Raw genomic sequence first — 18,217 nt, forward strand, 5'->3', positions numbered from 1 at the left:
GTGTAAAGGGCACAATAAGACTATGATTGCACGTTTTTACAACAGCCGGTATCACTTTGATAGTATCACAGTAATGAAATGGCTAGTGTAAACAACTTGACAAGTCGTTGGATTTGTTTCAGTTATTTTCGGTACGGTGCGTCACCGATGTACTTAAACCTTACCAAACCATCCCGGTGACGATGTTGTAATAATGGACACGATCATCCTTCGATCATACCGTCCGACCAATGCGCAAACGATCTGGCAATGTGTTGCGTTGTTGATCTTCCTTGCAGCTATCGTACGGTCGACGTTTGCTGTGACAACCGTGTGCTTTTCGGTGTGTGTTTTGATACACACGCTGAGGTAAGCAATTAAAAAAGGGCAATCCATTCGATTGCGTCAGCTGCAAACATTTGGCAGACAACGCCACGTCTTTGCAAGCTGTGGAAGTAACGTTAGTGGCATTAGTGGTCACCATAGCAAATTCCTACCTATCAAGAGTGAACGAATGAGAGCGAACAGAGTGAGCGAAAGTGCTCGCGATTATCGGCGTGATTGAAGGCAAGCAAAACATGCAGATGACAGCAAACGTTAGTGCGTTGTTTGGGGGGTTGCGACTGATTAGTAGTTGACGTTTTATCGGAACCATATTCGTCACCGTCAACAAGCGTTTGTGTAAGTTTGAATAACTTACATTAACAAACGCAATAAACGATCACAGCTTATCGATTGTTGTAGCGATGTTGTTGAACGTTTTGGATAGCTGTTGATGTTTTGCTGTTCCGCGTGATCGAGTGGAAAAACTCCTGTAGATCTAATTAGTAGATCCGCTCGGCACACCGAATTTGCCGCTCAATTACGTGTACTACTTGACCGGCCTGCTTTGACGATGATGAATGATAACAATTGTCCGGGCATTGGATGCAATGTTCGCAACGCCCTCAGTGTCCAAGTTAACCAAACGTTAGAAGTTTAATTACATAATTGAAAAATCGTCAAATATTAAGACGCAACAGAACCCGGGGAGTGTCATTCGGGTATAGTATTACCTGATAGCGAACAAACGAAAACAAAACAACATAAAAACCAAGATACACACACGCCTTTCCCATTGCCATGTTTATCTTCACGCAGCAGTCCCTTGCCGTGGAATGCTCGAAGCGAAACCGGTTTCATCTTCCATGGTTTCCAAAAACCAAACACGCCCCATTACGGCGTGTTCTTCACCAGTTTTTAAGGGCTCCCATTAAAGCCGGGCTTTATTTCGGCAACTGCGTCGTGTCATCGTGAAAACGAAGGTCAACAATGAAGGGCATGGGTTTTTTTTTAAAGCAGGTCTTGCTGTGGGACGAGCCTCCAGAATGCGAGCTCTCTCTCTCTCGCTGTTTCCTCAATATTGAAGTTGCACTGCAATGCTTTCTCGCGTGGCTCCCCATCGAATGGTTCGGTGAGCATAAACAAACGCGTCCCCAAGCGCATTATTATGTAGCCAACGAGGCAGCCGAGTCCGAACGTTGTGCTGAACGTTTAAGAATTTTTAACCGCTTGGAATATTTATACTTTCAAGCGTCACTGAGGGAAAAGCGAAACACATTTCGAATCGAACACTGAATTTTCGTGGGACATTTCCTGGTAATATTTCATCCGATGCGGACGCTGGTGCATTGAACTTGAGCGAACGCAAATAACTTCCTACCGACTGAGGCTTGATGTTGCGTTCAGGTTTTTTAATACATTATATTCTTCCAACTAAGATCCGACAGAGTAGAGGAATGTTTCTAGTACGAGATGGAATAACAACAACAAGCGAAAAAAAAACAAATACATCGTACAATAATATTTTATTTACGCCAATGTCCTTTCGCACGTCGTAGTAATGTGCTTGGCGTTTTAATTTTATCCACGCTATTTTCAGCAAACGAAATGTGGTAGGAGGCATGCGGATGGGAAGCGCTATTTCTGCTGGTGTTTCAATTATATCCGCATCATAAACCATGTTCGCTTCGGTACTGTTTGTGGTTGTTGCACGAGCGAAATTGTTTATGTTACTGCCACAATAGAGGCGCAAGTAACGAAGGAAGAGTTCTAAACAAGCACTTCAAATGCATGCACTAAGGGTCGGTCTGCTTCGATACTGTTCTTTGTTGTGTGGTACTAAACATAAAACAAGGAGAACCCTTGTTAAAAAAGCGGACCAGTGGGTGACTCACGTTTGATAAGAATAATCTATCTTTTTGACTGGAGTCTCAGGTAAACAGAAACATACGACCCGTACCGGTTCTGCTATTGGACGGAGTTCCTTCTTCACTCACCGCTCGTGGAAAGTTACCGAGTGTAGCAAGCTTAGTAATTCTGACTGTTTTTTTTTTTTCTCTGTAAACGTTGGTACCCTGTATTGCATCATTAACTAAACAGTTCGATCAGACGATGGAACTCTTTGCAGAATACATTCCACGTTGGTGTGCTAACTTTCGTATGTGTAGAAAGGATAATGATTGGAAAACAAGGCAACACCTTTGTGTGCCTTTTATTTGCAACAGTGAAATGTCTGAACCTTAATCATCAAGAATGCCGCTTTGTTGCAGGAGTCTGATGTGGTGCAAGTACGAGGAAGAATTACTCATTGCTTTGACAGCTGTTGGGACGAGTTATGTGAACAAAGTAGATTTGTTCATGCGCTTAGTGACTGACTGAGTGATTCATACGTACTCAGATTCGGAAGCATATCTATAGCCACTGCGAGCAGTAGTAATGGAAGATATTTAGGATATTTTTGTGATCGAATCATCTCCAACCAAGCAATTAGTATCGTTCTTCTAAGTACTGCATGACTAATGTTAAAGTCACTTTGCACTAGCGAAAGCTTGCTGGAATTTCCCATGTTATGAGCATTTGTTGATACAAGTGTTCAACTCTGTCTAACACCGCACGATGAATGAAGCGCTAAGAAAGCGAACGTTCACGATCCGATTCTGATCCGATGCAAAGCAGTGAATCCGGAATGTGACTGTACCGTATATTAGATACCACGTAACGGTGTATGGACATGTGTCCGTCCAACGCGTCTGCGACGCATCTCATTCCCATGCAGCTGGAATAAGAATGCCCGCCCGATAACAGCGCCGCCTGTTTACCCGTGTCAAACACCTTTTGGCCACTCCGAGACAGGGTGTTGCCTGTGGTGTTTGGCGATTAGGCAAAGAAAAGGTGATTTCACCTTGAAGTTGTTTCCGACGCCGATTATCTCCCGTGTATCGCAACGATCGTTTGCAAATGTATTCTTCGCACTTCGCCTTTTCTCTCAAGGACAACTCCGGCCCTGGACCTCGGCCAGTTGACAGCGGTGGAATTGAATTAAGTGTCCCGCACACAGCAGCTGTACACGCTCGTATTAGATACCGAATTTAGTAAACAGTTGTCTATGTTTTGTCGTGGTTTGGAAACGATATTGCATCAGCCATCAGTAGATGAATGTTGCGTCCCGTACGGTGTACGTGCTGATACGATCGTATTACTAAACCACGCGCTCATCTGTCAACGAACTTCCTCCCGAGTGGTCTGAAATGTCAACCGGATACATGGCGTTTCAATGAAACTTCATCACACAGCCGCGTGCTAGGGGATTGGTGTTATTCCAGCAATATGCATACTGCGATGGAATCGCTTTATCAATCATCACGAAGCACTACGGATACTACGGGCTCGTTATCGTTAGCTTCCACCACTCCTGTGCTGACACACAATAATTCTAAGTAATGGAATTTTTTCCTCAAAAATACGTTCTCTCCCCCACGTTCAGCGTAGACGGGAGATGCTACACGGCGAGGTCATTCTCGCGTGTCTTCTGTGCCGAATGCCACGTTCGCCAACGGATACTTAATTGGTTGCATGGTGGGGGACCTAACCTCCGAACACGAGGAGAAGATAGCAACGGAAAAATGGGTGACCATCGCCCACTGTGGCAACGACGGGGCAGTAGACGAGTGGATGAAATTAGGTCAAATTTCGGCACTAGACATGTGTAGTGAAGGGTTCGCTAATGAAGATACTAATGTTGGGACTTTCGCTTTCTTTTTCGCTTAAAAACCGAGTTGCTCGCTCAGAGTTGTTTGAGGATGGGTCAGGTATTGTGCGGAATTATTATTAGCCGTTACTTAACGTGTCACGTTTGGTATGCGATTGAAAGGTGTCAAATGGTAAGCAGCATCAAATTAGCTGCAAAGCCAACCCTGCATCGTGCGTCTCAGTAGGCTGCCGGCCGAGGTGTGGTCATTGGACGTTGGACTACGGCTTATACTACAGGCAGCACTGTCTGTTCCGCCCGAAATGGGTTCTATTTTTGGGGGTTTATCTGTGTGTGTGTTGAGATAAAAGAAACAAATATCACGAATGTGTGAGCTACGCGCCATTATGCGTTCCTCGCCCTTCACGTTTGAAGGGGATGGTTTCCCGGACCAGAGAAACCACCCCGGTAATATCGTTTGCCGGTAGTCTCAAACGGCCTACTGCGAGCAATATTTGTGTGTGAGGCATTTCTTCTCGTCGTGTGTTTCGTTTGCTTCCTCCTTGTATTTACGATAACAACAGAATCTGATGCAATAGTAGACCACTCTTTAGCGATGTGTTCTTATCGCCATTTGTCAACCGCTGCCGTATGGCTTGCCCGCGAAGGGGCAAGATTTGAGCTAGAAGGCCCAAACGAAATCCGGTTTATCGCATTGTTGATCCGCTGTTGTTTACCTACAATCTGTAGTGTGTTTTCAAACGTGGCTTTTTCCGTGGCATGCCCGCCTGCGCCCGATGGTATGTTTTCAAAGCAGCTCGTAAATGCGTTTCGTGTATTTTCGTTTATAGACCTTAGGGAAAATAATAAAAAAAAAACCACTAGCGAACAAAACAAAATACGTTCAGCTCCGGTTTGGTTGCATTTGTTTTCGATTTGGTGATTTAACCAAAAAAACAAATGGCAAGGTCAGTTACGATGGATTGCATATCAGCGGGAGAAGGTTCTGTTTGCTGTCAACTTATCGCCGTGGGCAGGTAACGACATCCACATGTTTTGATTCCTGAGTTTGGATGGAACTGGAACGGCTGGTGATTCAATGTACTTGCGGGGCAGCATGGTAACTGGTTTCGGTTGGTTCTGGTCAACCAGTCTGAAATAAACAAGCTGATTACACGATACTGGGTACCGTATCACCTTAAATGGGCACGCACTGTACACCACGTGAACTCATCGGTATATCTTCCTTTTAAATCTCCTCTTCAAAATACATTAACTCCACTCAAAAGCAATTTGTTGCATTAAATTCGCATTTCCGCAATTCAATGTCAACGCACAGTACATGCGTTTGCATGCATGTAATCGCCAACTCTACTACCGAAGATGCTCCAGTCTTTGTCTCCATTTGGTACAACAAAGGGGAATTCTTTTAATCGCTTCAGGACGCCGGCCTCAACCGAACGCATCGTATTCGTGACAGTCAAAACAAGAAGCGTCAGGCTAACCCTAGGCGGCTTCCGAACCCGCCCGTATGCCGGTCACGAACACTTTTACGGGGGTGGTGCGATATCGTGGGTGCGCAAGAATTAACTCTTTCTTAACCGGTCTGCACACCCATGGTGCGGTTATTGCTTTGTCGAAAGTGTCAGCTGCGATGCAAGGTTGGCTCCAGGAAGTTCCAGGCAGCGCAGAGTCAACGAAACGGGTATAGTTAAACTGCTGGATAAGCTAAGAACTCGTTGGAACCGTGGAATAAATTTGAATAATGACGCTCGATTTAGAGACCTGAAGAACTGTCACTTTAGCGTGGATAGTTGGATAGAGATTTAGTGTACACCGTGCAGTGTTCAATGGCACTGCTCGTTGGAAAATAGCTCCAACTGTTGCGCTCAGAAATCTGCAACTCCAATTCTAAAACCAATGACGTTCGTTCAGACGATTTCCAGCAACAATTCTTGATCAGAGTAGTCTGGAATTCCAAGTTTCTCTTGAGCGGGAGTTAAGGACGGAGGCGTACGGAGGTGGACAGAGAAAGTGAGACATGCTTTAGCATGTGACACTCCATTGGCGGGCTCCGACTCAAAAGTACCAAGTGCTTCACGAGCACTAATCAGTTTACAAACGTTTGCCTAACGTCTGTGCCTGCATTAGCTTGGCGATCGTTTAATCTGATCGACGGCATACATTGTGGGAAGTAAGTGTTCAGTTCGAGCTGGTTTTAGTGGCAGCTCCTCTATCTTAATTGCCCCCAGCTGCTCTAGACCGTTCCGGTTGCCGGTGGACCTCCCCAATAACTCCCCGTGCTTCCTTCTGTTGGCTCTGTTTGCAACTTATTTCTATCCCGGTGGGGCCGTGTGTGAGAGTATGTGCACAGTAGGAAGCAATAAATATTTTGCTTCCAACGTTAGGATTCTAATATTTGTGGCTGTTATTGTTCAAACAACGTTCGGCTTTCCGTACGCCGTATGCGGATGGGGAACCATTTTCAGAAATTGTAGTAAAGTAAACAGCTTTCACATTAAATCGTGTGAACAGATTAAACCACCCTTGCCCATAGACGCAACAGTTGCCAGGGTTAGCATCATCCGGAACGTCACATGCAGTGCGGATGGGTGACTGATGTATCTCGTACGGCATGGAGTTTGAACTGCACATGAGATGCAGCTAAAAGGAAGAAATCCATCAAAGCGAGTCTGGCATCAAACAATGGTTCGCCTTGTGTTTTACACCGAGACCAGTTTTGCTGAGGCAAGTAAGAACGAGGCGAGTCTTCAAAGAATTTTGTTCAATTACGAAAATAAAACACATTGAAAGCGATGGTTCGGTCTTCACTACACAACATTAGACGATTCTTCAACATTGTTTCCCAACCTTCCACCGCAATGGATCCTTCCGAAATCACGTGCCTGCGGCGTTGCATCAAGTGTGACTCTAGCGAGTCTATCGCTTTGCCTCTTAGCTGCCCATGCACACCGCTCCACTAGCATCCCTTTTGTGCATGTGTGAATTTACGACGCAAAATTCCGTCATCTTGCAGTCAAAATACCACCACATGGCGCAGCTTGTTGAGAAGAAAGTTGAGAAGCGGACGAGAATAAGTGGCCCACAGTATGATGAAACTTCGGCTTAGCATTGGCAGTGCAATACTTTTTATCAAGCCGTGGCGCAGATGTTCTGGACTGGGTTAGCGAAGCCGCATGTGGTATTTTGCGTCCGGAGCTGCTTGGCGAAATCATCACCACGCTAATGATGCTTTTCCTCTTTCTTGTGCCGATCAGCGACTATCAGTTCCGCTATGTTCGCCGAATCGAAGGTCATTGCGATCGGATGGGTGATGTATGATTTTGCGCGTCCCTTGTACTTTTCGCTTGTAAACAATCCAAACGCTTGTTCTCTGTGAGGAAAGATGACCTGAAAATGGTACTTGAAACGTAATTTCGACAATCTGGATCACGAGTGAATTTATGCCGGGTGATCTAGCCGGGAAGCGGGATTCCAAAGTACACCGGTGGATCGGATCGGATCATGACAGGTCGACAGGAACACGCTGGTAAACAAAAACACTTCTTTGCGGCGATGCCTGGTGGGTAAGAGGTGTTGTAACGTTGTGTTTCAACACTTGCGGAAGTGATGTTCCATATTGTTCCAACACAAACACATTGTTCTTAATCTTCAGGTGATTGATGATCGTTTCTTGGGCAGATTTTATAATAGATATAGACTTTATTTTATATATATAAGCTCATTGGAAGCAAATGTTCATATATTTGAGGATCTCCAGGTTGGATGTTGGATGTACCAACTTCTCCAATGTGTAGGACAGATCGTCTTCAAGGCATGTATCTGCGGCGTCGGAATCCACGATGTCCTAAGGACGCAGTTCTTAGCATAGGAAGATCCCCTGCTCCCCTGAATTCTGCTGTTGGTCTAGGACAGAGGTCTCCAAACTTTTCAGTCCACGGGCAGCATTGGTTGTAATTACCGTAGTTGGGGGTCATTTACACAAAGGCTTGAGGCTTGGCTTAAGGGCCGCAGTTAATAGACTCTTGCTCTAGGTTGCCAGGCTCCAACCAATAGAGTGAGGGACTCCGTCTTCCTTATGTCTATCCGGGATAAGGTACCCTTTCACTGTTCCGAGAAGGAACTCCAAACTTTCCAAACTAATGTGAATTGTACATGAGGTTAAGACTTCAATAGTTTTGCTATTATATTTGAAACAATAAAGCCTGCATAGTCCACTGTTTCAGCTTCAGTGTTAAAGGCCATATCAGCTCGAAGGAACTTTCGTTTGTGGAACACAAGCCATCGTGAGTAAGCAGTAGTACGCATCGTTTGCACTGGGGCTGCTGATAAGCGGAAGACGCGTACCCTGGTTCTTATCTTATCAAAATGTCAACGATCACTAACCATCGGTAATTGGTGTTGATGTTTATAGGGGTTGGTTTTATAGTGGGGCTTGTCACTATTATGTAACAGATCGCCAATCCCTTTTGCAGCTGTAAGTAAAGGATAAAAGGTTGTTTACAGCTTTCCGCGAAGTGGTCAACACCAATAAACCGCCTCTATAAGATAACTACTTAGAAAAATGTTTATTTAAATTTTGTTTGTTAGATTCCTAGAAAAGAATTGTAAGTTATCGCTCATAAATGTCAAAACTTTCTCACCAACTGTAGCCTGCACAGGTTGTATAAACACACCCGAAAACAAAACAACATTGCCGAAAATCGTATCGTTAACCTTGGGGTGGATAAAATTGAATACCAAATTCACTCTCCCCTCCCCCACCCATACTACATTTCTCCCCTATACCGGTCCCTCTCATCGGCAGTACATCAAGGATGAATGAATTTAAAGCGACTGTTTTGGAAACTAATCAAAACGGTCCGAAGCCTTGCATCGTTGCACTTCATTTCTTCTGTTTTGTACGTTGTTGAACATTTTCGGCACCAAATGCATCGAAAGTGTTCGGAATCCAGAACGGTCTCGGGTGGGTTTCCTTGACCTATATTGGATGGTGGTCAACACATTCCAACCGGATGGTTCAAACCGCTTACCGCGCTGCGTTGCTTTGCTCGTTCGAATTAAGAACCAATTGACGGTTGGTTCATTGAATAGTACTACTATCCCCCTCGGTAAGGTGAGGTTATTTTTAGTTGTTTAGGTTACGTATTGTTGTTTTTTGGTCTTATAAAATAAGATCACACACGTGCGGGGAGAGGGGCTATGTTTAGCAGCACTAGTGCTGACGATCAATTTGACAAACGATCACACCCTGCTAGACTACCTGTCCTCACTGACAGCTTTATAGTGTTTTAGGGAAGGAAAAGGCTACTTGGACTAATTACCTCAACACGAATCTTGGCGCTCTGCGGGACAGAGTAATCGAACGATGGCGGACGAGCTTTTGACGATGCCTCCATTCCTAATCGGATGATATAATTATCGGTTTCGCTGTTTGTTTACTAGCACTACCTCCTAGTGCGCAGTGGAACACATTGTTAAGCGCCAGCATCACGTCACCCCGAGCGATGCAGCATTAGTAGTACCGTTGGGCCAGTGAGCAAGTGTCTAAGGGTTGTTGTTTGGCTTTTTGTTTTTTACCCCATTCCGTTGTATCAGTGTTCGTTGGCTTGTGTGTGGTGGAGGTGAAATGAAGCGAATGCGTCTCCACACTTGTTGTTTACGTCAAAAGCCGCCCAAGCGACTCGATCGGTGGGGGCACGGCACTTATACGTGCTTGAACTTAGCATATGGGCACGACTTGTTTTAGGTTGACCGTGCTGGACAGGAAATGAAATAGCGGCCCGAGCAATAGGAAGAAATCGGTGGGTGACGGGAAGCTATTTTAATCCCCTCCGGACGACAATTTAAGACGCCGCTAGAATTAATACAAAACAGCAGCGATCGGTTGCGTTTGATCGCCTGGAACATTCGCTCGGAAAGCGTAAAATTAATGAGTTACTTTAAAAGTGCCTGAATCGTAGAAGATTATGCCTACAATCTCGACATTTGTATTACCGAGTGTAGGGAACACTTGAAAGGAATTGTTTGTTTATTGAAAAATAGCTGGAAGTACATGACGACACTTGAGCAGTCCCGGTGATTTGAAAACAAAGTTCTTGTCATCCGATCGTAGCGGATTGTTTTCCTTGCAGCGTGTTTGACTCTGGTGCCGGAGGATAGGAATAGCATAGACCAGTTTGCGGAATATATTGTCCGGCGTGCCCAAGTGAGCCTGTGATCATATTTCACTGTCACATACAAAGTGTGCTACTGTGCACCAATGCTGGGTGGGTGTGTGGAGTCAATCAATGATAATGGCGCCGCGTTGACTTACGGAGCATTATTTAGTTGCAATTAAAATGCAATTAGCGAAAGAGAATAGGTGACAGTTTGCACAATTGTTGATGAGTTGCTTACAAATCTTTAAAAAACAATGTATCACATAGAGAATGTGTGATTGCTGCACATTAAGAATGAAGCTGCCGAAAAGGAAAGTCACACCACCTCCGGGAGTTTATGCTTCAATTGCATGTAGTGTTACCCCTTAATGGCGTGCTTTAATGTGGATCGTGTGCCACCCGATGCCAATAAAGCGCCGATGTAGGCAATTTATCCGTCCCGTTGCACGGGTTGGCGCATGTTCAAACAAGCCGTCTAGACACCCCCCAACCGGTCCGATAGGGGCGAGCGCGAGCAAACCGTGTGTGCCGATGATCAAGGTCCTTTCCGCCTTCGGAACTAACTCGGCCCGTGAGGCACTTTTAACTCCACTAACGGTATTTGGTGTTTCTTCGGCTACTGCTCGGAATTTGCTTTAAGGCAAGTGGGGGAAAACAGAATCCATTTCCATTTGAATTGTGTTTTTTCACAATAGAGAACAGGAAATTTTGCATACGTATGGTGGGTGTTTCAATCGTGGACGTGGTTTGGGGAGGATATTGTACCGGGTGGAGACGGAGTGTGAATTAGGAGTTAAAATTTAACAGATCGTGTGCGTAGAATTCGTGAGATCGATGCGGTTGTGTTAATCTTATCTGAAACATAGCTATCATTTTAACTTCCGATACATGAAACATAAACACAATTAATGATTATTTGTTTATGTTTTTATTTATTACAAAAATATTTATAAGCTTGCTAAATATAATTATTGTGTTGAGTTGTGCATTCAAAAATCAGTTAAAAAGGCCTCTTGCATACTCCTATTCATCGCTTCTCCACAAGGTTTCTAGCATTGCTAAGCATTTTTTGAGTATATTTTAATAACTATTGAATATATTATAACTTATATTATAGGCGACAAGCCTTACATTTCTTTCAATTTAAAATTCTATAATACTAAACCTGCAAAAATATGAGAGATCCTTATGGCAAATTTTTAACATGCGCTTTTGCTTTGCTGTACAGTAATGTTTGCAGTAAAAGATTCTCAAAGTAATTTTAATTGTTTAAAACTACCCTACATATTATACAATTTTCACAAATTTTAAGGGTTGTCGTTGGAAAAAAGGCTGGTTTCCAAAACTAAACTGCAATAACAATCGAAAACCATTGCCAAGCTTCCATACTTCACCAACAGAGGGCAGCGTATATAGTTACAGTACATCGCATGTAGATGGCGCTAGCGGTATTGATTCGCAAAGCCCCTGATGGTATGCAATGTGCTGTACTTCTTCCGGTCCCTGTTTGACCGTCTCATTTAGCGGATAATAAAGTCATAAAAAAGGGACAAACATGAGCCATTTTGTCTATGTTTTTGCACAATTTGAAAAAAACAATAGTTTAATAGAAGCAATAATTGGACCTTGAGCGGATAGAGATTGAGAAATGAGCGTAGAGATCAACCATTACATCGGTTGACAGTGGGAAATATGATACATCGCTTCCACGACGTTTCCGTGACTTTCTTCGCCCAAGAATAGTTTCTTCTGCAATAATAAATGATCGGATGTTAAACAAATAAAATTGTGCAACCATTAGCTTATCAACCATTTATTCTTCCCCATATCGAATTGCCCCACCCTCCAGAGCACGCGGCGCTCTAATAGAACTCATACGCCGCCATTGGAAGCTCCGGATGCATTTGTTGAACTGCTGCTGCTTGAAACGATGCACCACCGTGTATGGGCGCAAGGGACGAACCCTTCACGTAATTGCTCCCGAAACGATAATTATCACCGGCAGCATAAGAGTACTGCAGGTCCTGGCCATGTTGGGCGCCGGTCACCGACGCGCTCATGTAGCTGCAGCTACTCGTACCGTACGTCTGGTCGGCAAAGTTCGAGTGCGTATGGCTGCCGGGGGAGATGGCATGTTCCGCGGTGTGATAATCGTAATTGACAGACGCGTCGTTGGTAAGATGGTCGTAATTAGCCTGTTTGTTGGGTGATATCACCGAGGTTATGCTATTGTTGTTAACGATACTGCTACTATTATTGTTGACACTATTGCTGAAGTACGACCCAACGGTGGATGTCCCTCGGAAGGTGTAGGAAGCTTTTTTGTATTGGCTCTGATCACAGTCGTACGGTCGCGATCCACGTGCACCATTTAGGGAGGCGTCCCCGAGCGTGGGTTTTCCCGCGTTGGTGGAACCAATTTCCTTTTTGATGTACCGCAACAAATCCTTGGAGGAACTTTCTTCGTGGGGAATGTTGCTGTAGCCCGTGTCATTGGCGAAGTACTTGCTGCTCTGGAGCGGAAGATGATGGTCCGCCGTGACCGGCGTGTTACAGCTTTCGTTCGTGGAAGTTCCGTAGGAGCAGGATTGATTCGATGTGTGATAGGTTCCGGTGATTGGATCAGCACTAGCTGCACTGTTCGCTCCAAATATGTACTCAGGGCTAATTTGGTTGCACTTTTTGTAGATAGCTCCACTGCCGAGATCGAGCAGAGTGGTCGGAGTCGTCGTAGCCAGTTGATTGACTATGACCGGTGCACTTCCATTGCTGTTCTGATGGTGCTGCTGTTGCTGCTGCTGCTGTTGTCGAAGCGGCTGATCAAGTTGGAAGATTTCCTCCGGATGGAAGCACTCGTTCATTAAGCTAGAATTGCAGGAGCCATTGGCAGGACCGCCTCCCGGTTCATATGCAGAGGACGGTGTGAAGGACTCGATGGTGGGCTCGTACGATTGCCACGTCCCACTATTGGAGTGGTGATGATTTTGGAGGGTTGTTTGATGACCAGATGGTTCGAAAAATATTCCACTTCCTTCGGAAGGCCTTGCGAGGGAAGAGGCCAGAGAGTTGATTCCTAGCTTGGTCCTACAAACGCAAGGAGTTCGGGTGCAGGTTGAGCACTTTGAGGAATCTTCTAAAACCGAAACCAATGCGATAGTGTAATGAGATTATTTTATTTGAGTTATTGAATTTACTGTGAACTGTACCATAACTGGGATCTGGAATCAGTGGTGGAGGCTGTAGAATGTCTGGCCCTGTAGTACCATGCGCTTTACTCGATGTCTTAAGAGACATAAGCTAAAGGAAGAAAGGCACAACTGTTTAGAATGGGTTGTTTTAGTGATGAAGAACATCGAACCACACACCTTATTGCCTAGTGCTGCATCTCGCAGTAGAAGAACCGACAGCTTTTTACTCTTGGCCGCTGCACCCTTCGCCCCACTGCCTGTCGCACCGATCAACTTCCTCGTCTCGCCGGACGTCTTCGATTCCGGCTTCGGGTGGTCGTGGTTCCCCTTCGCCTGAAAGAAGATCGCTTTCTCCGTGTGCCGCCAGTAGTGCGTCACCGGGTAGCCACAGTGCCCCCGGCACGGCAACACCTCCAACCGACCCGCCTTGCAGTGCCGATTGGGGCAGGCCCTGCCCTGCTGCTTGCGCCGTGCCTTATCACAGATGGCGGGCCGTAGATTGATTTGCCCTCCGTTCGGTAGCTTACAGCGGGCGGTACAGATCAGCACCCCGAGGCAGCTTTTCTTCAGGATGCTCACGTTGTGGTTGTTCGTATTGCGCATCGCCCATCCCGAGATGTGCTTCCGGGCGTGATCGTCCGTCGGATAGTACACGTGCCGCACGTGCCCGTCGGCCCATTCGTTGAACTTTTCGTACGCAAGCTCCTGGATGAAGGGAATGTGCGCATCATTGATGTCCCATTCGCCGGCCATTTTGCGCTGGCGATGCAAAAGAAAAGCTTTCAATTGTTGAGTTCTATAACGTATTTGAGGAAAATCTAGCATTTTCAGGCAGTATTCATAGGGAAAAAAGTAGAACCTTAAGGAATCTATCTGATACCATCAACTCATGAAGGGAAAAACACCAAAAATCCAACAAGCAAGCTTAATTAAAGTGCATCATGGTGTTTTGTGTGTCCGCTGTACACTTTAATAGGTTGTAATAAAGATACTTTTGATCAGAGGCAAAATCAATTCATTACATGATGTTGCGTTTGGTTAAGCAACGATAGCAGTATGTGTAATTATTTGATCAAAACCAGTTAAAAATCAATTAGAAGCGGTTTCCTTCTGATTGGTAGTATAGAAACGAATGTTGGGTTGTGTTTCTTCCTTTGTGTAAAATTCATGATGGGTTTTAAGTTTTTGGAATCAAAATTTTGGGTTCTCACAATTTTTAGTTAAAATACAAACGTAATCCGAATTGTTTGATCAGATTTGAAGTAAAGCATTTAGTTTGTTAAAAAGGTAAGGCCTCTTAAAAATATATTTAGTTTATATGATTTAAATTAATTATTATTCACTAAAAGGCACTTTTGAAAAAAAGTTTCTAAAATAAATCACTTAACTTATTAGCGCACAGTAATATTAAATCAATACATACTTGTCGCTGCTCGATTCCTTTGCACGAGTTTATGTACACCAATTAAGTATTTAATATTTCCTCCCTCAGTTCACTATCACTGATCATCGTCCATGATTAGACAACACTTAGAGTACAAATTCGGTTACATGATAATCTTTTCACTCACTTAATTATTTTTTTTCTTGGCTTTTCGTCCGTGCTACAATTATTGTTATATATTTTCTTCACAATTTTATTAACTTTATTGATAACTTATTTTTTCATATCTTTTGAAGTGTGTTTATGTAGTTTAAATTTAACTTTTACTCTTTCACGTTCCACCTTCAATCACTTTCACTAGGCAGTCGGATAAGGAAACGAATTTTCCGGTTTTCTAATCGTAGTCCGCTATTTTCCGATTGAAAGGCTCGCGATGCTCGACACACGATGGCCGACACGCGCTTGAACGATCGACGCGAGCTACCGCCACAAACGACGGGAACAATTGAACGAAATTTGATGAAATGTTTGTTTCTTGTAACGCTATGCATCTCCCGCGGCACGGCGCTCACGGTTTATGCTGTCTCTCGCGCTAGAAAACATGCTGCTCTCGTTTTTTTTTCCTTCTATGCTACCCATCGGCACGATCGATGGTAAGTGAGACAGTTATGGGTTGCGTGCGGGGGAAATAAAAATTCAACCCACCAAAATTCCCTGGGAGATCGTTCTCTCGCCCTCACAGTTTTCTACTCTTGCGTGAAGAGCAGTCAGTTTTCCGACGCGTCTGTGCGCGTTGTTCCCCTAACCGCGGCACAGCGGCACTGTAAGCGGTGGTTCGCGATGGGGGAACGTAGTAATTGTCCTACGGGCGATCGCTATTGGTAGAGAAGCGACGATTGGTGGCGGCATCAATTACACAACCGAACCACCATCTTCTAGCACAACCATCATCATCATCATCATCATATTGGTAAAAACACACACATTGTGGGATCTCATTTGTCACAACACACTTTCTCACCGACTACTATGATCGCCTGCCAGTAGGACTGCTCGGTGGACTCTCGTTCTTTGGAATGTCTGCTCACGTACTGAACAGATCCAAATGCGATAGGAAAAAAAGGCAAAGGGGGATAAAAATGAAAGGAATTACAGAAAAAGAACTGGTAGGGAAATATTCGAGTGAGGGCGCACATCAATTTCATCCCACTCGTTTGCTCGTTTTCTCATTCGCACAGCCGACATTTTCCATCGCACGACGCACGCCGGGGTAGCTTTTTTATACGACTTCGTAGTGGGAAAATCCTTCTCGCCACCCTCTGTGAACGAGTTTGCTGCACTTGCGCTCCGTGACGATGATGATGGTGATGGGGCCGTGAGAGAGCATCCATTTTTGAATTCACCACCGACCGTGAGGGAAAATCTTTCACGAGATAGTTTTATGAAAACTCTCCCGATTGAAAACTCCACCAGCAAAGCTCCACCTTTTGGTGAGCGAAGTTGGTGGTTTGTATATTAGAATTGGCCAATGAAAATAAGCACCGCCTGTTTCGATGGGCTGAAACGGAGATGTAAAGTGGGAAAATGAGTAGAAAATGATTTTCCCTGCATTGGGAAGGTAAGCCTTAGCAATGGTTGTGAAATGTTGATTGTAGCTTGTTGTTGATGTTCATTGAATTAACAATGCAACAATGTTTGATGAAAAAGGGTACATTGTGTCTGGAATTGTTGGTACGAAGGGTTACACTTAAATTTTGAGGAAAATAGTCAAGATTAAAGTTACAACTTTGCACGTAATTTAAGTACTTTACTTTTCTAACCTTCCTTTTACGTGAGCTACATTCTCACGGCGGTACGCCGACGCCTTTGTGCTTCGAATTTCAGTGTGCAAATCTCCCAACTGTCCCTGATTAAGTGTCAAAAGATTGATTATCAATCAGCGGGTATTGGTGCTGTTGAACTGGCTTGGCGCTCACTGACGAGGGTGTGACGGTTTCTCACCAATCAACTTTAAACTTTGCCGATATCGATCAATCCTCCGTCAACTTTCACCCCGCTGGCCCTTGGGCAGAAATGGCGTGATTTACGATGCAATCCTCGTTGGCGACGCAGTGCACTATCGTAATGAGCATCGTCACAACACATCAGCTTGAGCAGTTCGTGTTGTCTGTGATGGCGAGCTTGACTCGTGGGGAAGGCTACATGACGAAGAAATCGATCGAGGGATTGATGGTTGGTATTTGGATCGATTGAACTGAACCTACCGCACTAAGAAATTGGTGAGAAAGTTACGGGGTTGTGAGCCATTATAACTTAAACTTCATGTAGGAAGAGGAATTACTCGTTCATTATACTTTATTTTATAGTTGTTCGTTCAATTCAGGAAAGCAAGATATACATTTACGAGTACAGTAAGATCCTTTGATAACCTTTAGCTGGGACAACCTTTAGGATCTGCCAGGGTCTGGTCATGTCATGAGAATGACATAGGATGACCCAGCCCGTAATATCCACTTTGCTGCATGTTGTTCATAGATGGAAAAATTCAGAAAAACAATTGCCACGCTGAAAGATTTTCTTGTACAATTATATTTTTAATTTTATGTAATGTTTTTATTCAAAATTTATTTATTTTTCTAGACTTTTTGATGCACACCTGCAGTGTGGAATTAATTTGCCCATCACATACTATCAAACCCTTCTATATCTAATAAATTGATAGAAAATATAAAAATGTTTAAAAGAACTTATTTCCGTAAAGACAAAACACAAATAAATTATACACAGATTATAATACTAATATAAAAAACATCCAAAACAGGGTTATGTTGTCCATTTTCTTGCCATAATTGTTACAAGTCTAGTTAAACTCTATCCAAATGTGTGTTTGGTTTAGCACTTTTTTCTATCACAAATCATAAACAGTCAACCATTTTACACCGAATTCACTGGGTTAGGATCGAGTCCTTTGGTTTGTCACAGCGAACCGCCCGAAATCAATTCCTACTTTCGCCGTTTACCCAAACCCGCATAATCAACTGTGCCGGGCGAGTTTATCCCGGGGTCGGGATTTGGAAAATCTACGCCACGACCCCAAACCGACGGTCTCTTCTGACACACCGCCACCACCAGTCGAGCAATCGCATCAGTGATTTCCCAGTCCCGGTGAACGTTTTGATGGAAATTGATTATATTTTCGATTTGTATTTTTTTGTCTTCTTTGCTTTCCCCGGCATTTTATTGGGTCTTAATTGATGAAAATTCTACGCAACTTTGAACCGCGCCTGCGTTCCCACTGTGTGGCCGAGGCAAGAGGCTTTAAGTGTGAAAGTGTTTCCGCACCCTCTCTCAATACTACTACCCTTACAAATGGTGAGTGGTGATGATTTTTTATGGACATTTTAAACAGAGTTAGAATAAAAAACAGTGAATAAACATGGAACCAGTGGCATTCGTCCAGGATGGGAAAATGCGA

The 18,217-nt window shown here is 44.2% G+C and overlaps 1 protein-coding gene across 1 annotated transcript; it reads right to left on the minus strand.

Annotated features, from left to right (window-relative positions):
- Positions 1–12,032: 12,032 nt before the first annotated feature.
- On the minus strand, positions 12,033–14,111 carry LOC128304775 (uncharacterized). The gene is made up of 3 exons (XM_053042005.1): positions 13,536–14,111; positions 13,377–13,467; positions 12,033–13,303 (listed from the first exon to the last, which is right to left on the minus strand). The coding sequence occupies exons 1-3, from the start codon at positions 14,109–14,111 to the stop codon at positions 12,033–12,035; spliced, it is 1,938 nt and encodes a 645-aa protein (XP_052897965.1).
- Positions 14,112–18,217: the final 4,106 nt, after the last annotated feature.

The sequence above is a fragment of the Anopheles moucheti genome, chromosome 3 (genome assembly GCF_943734755.1).
Source record: "Anopheles moucheti chromosome 3, idAnoMoucSN_F20_07, whole genome shotgun sequence".
In the NCBI taxonomy this organism is placed as follows: domain Eukaryota; kingdom Metazoa; phylum Arthropoda; class Insecta; order Diptera; family Culicidae; genus Anopheles; species Anopheles moucheti.

Bases quoted from the DNA above. Each gene is read 5' to 3' on its own strand.
- LOC128304775 (XM_053042005.1), bottom strand. From the start codon at position 14,111: ATGGCCGGCGAATGGGACATCAATGATGCGCACATTCCCTTCATCCAG. The intron at 13,468-13,535 runs GTGTGTGGTTCG...TTCTTCCTTTAG, and splicing joins ATGCAGCACTAGGCAATAAG to CTTATGTCTCTTAAGACATC. The intron at 13,304-13,376 runs GTACAGTTCACA...TTTCGGTTTTAG, and splicing joins GATTCCAGATCCCAGTTATG to AAGATTCCTCAAAGTGCTCA.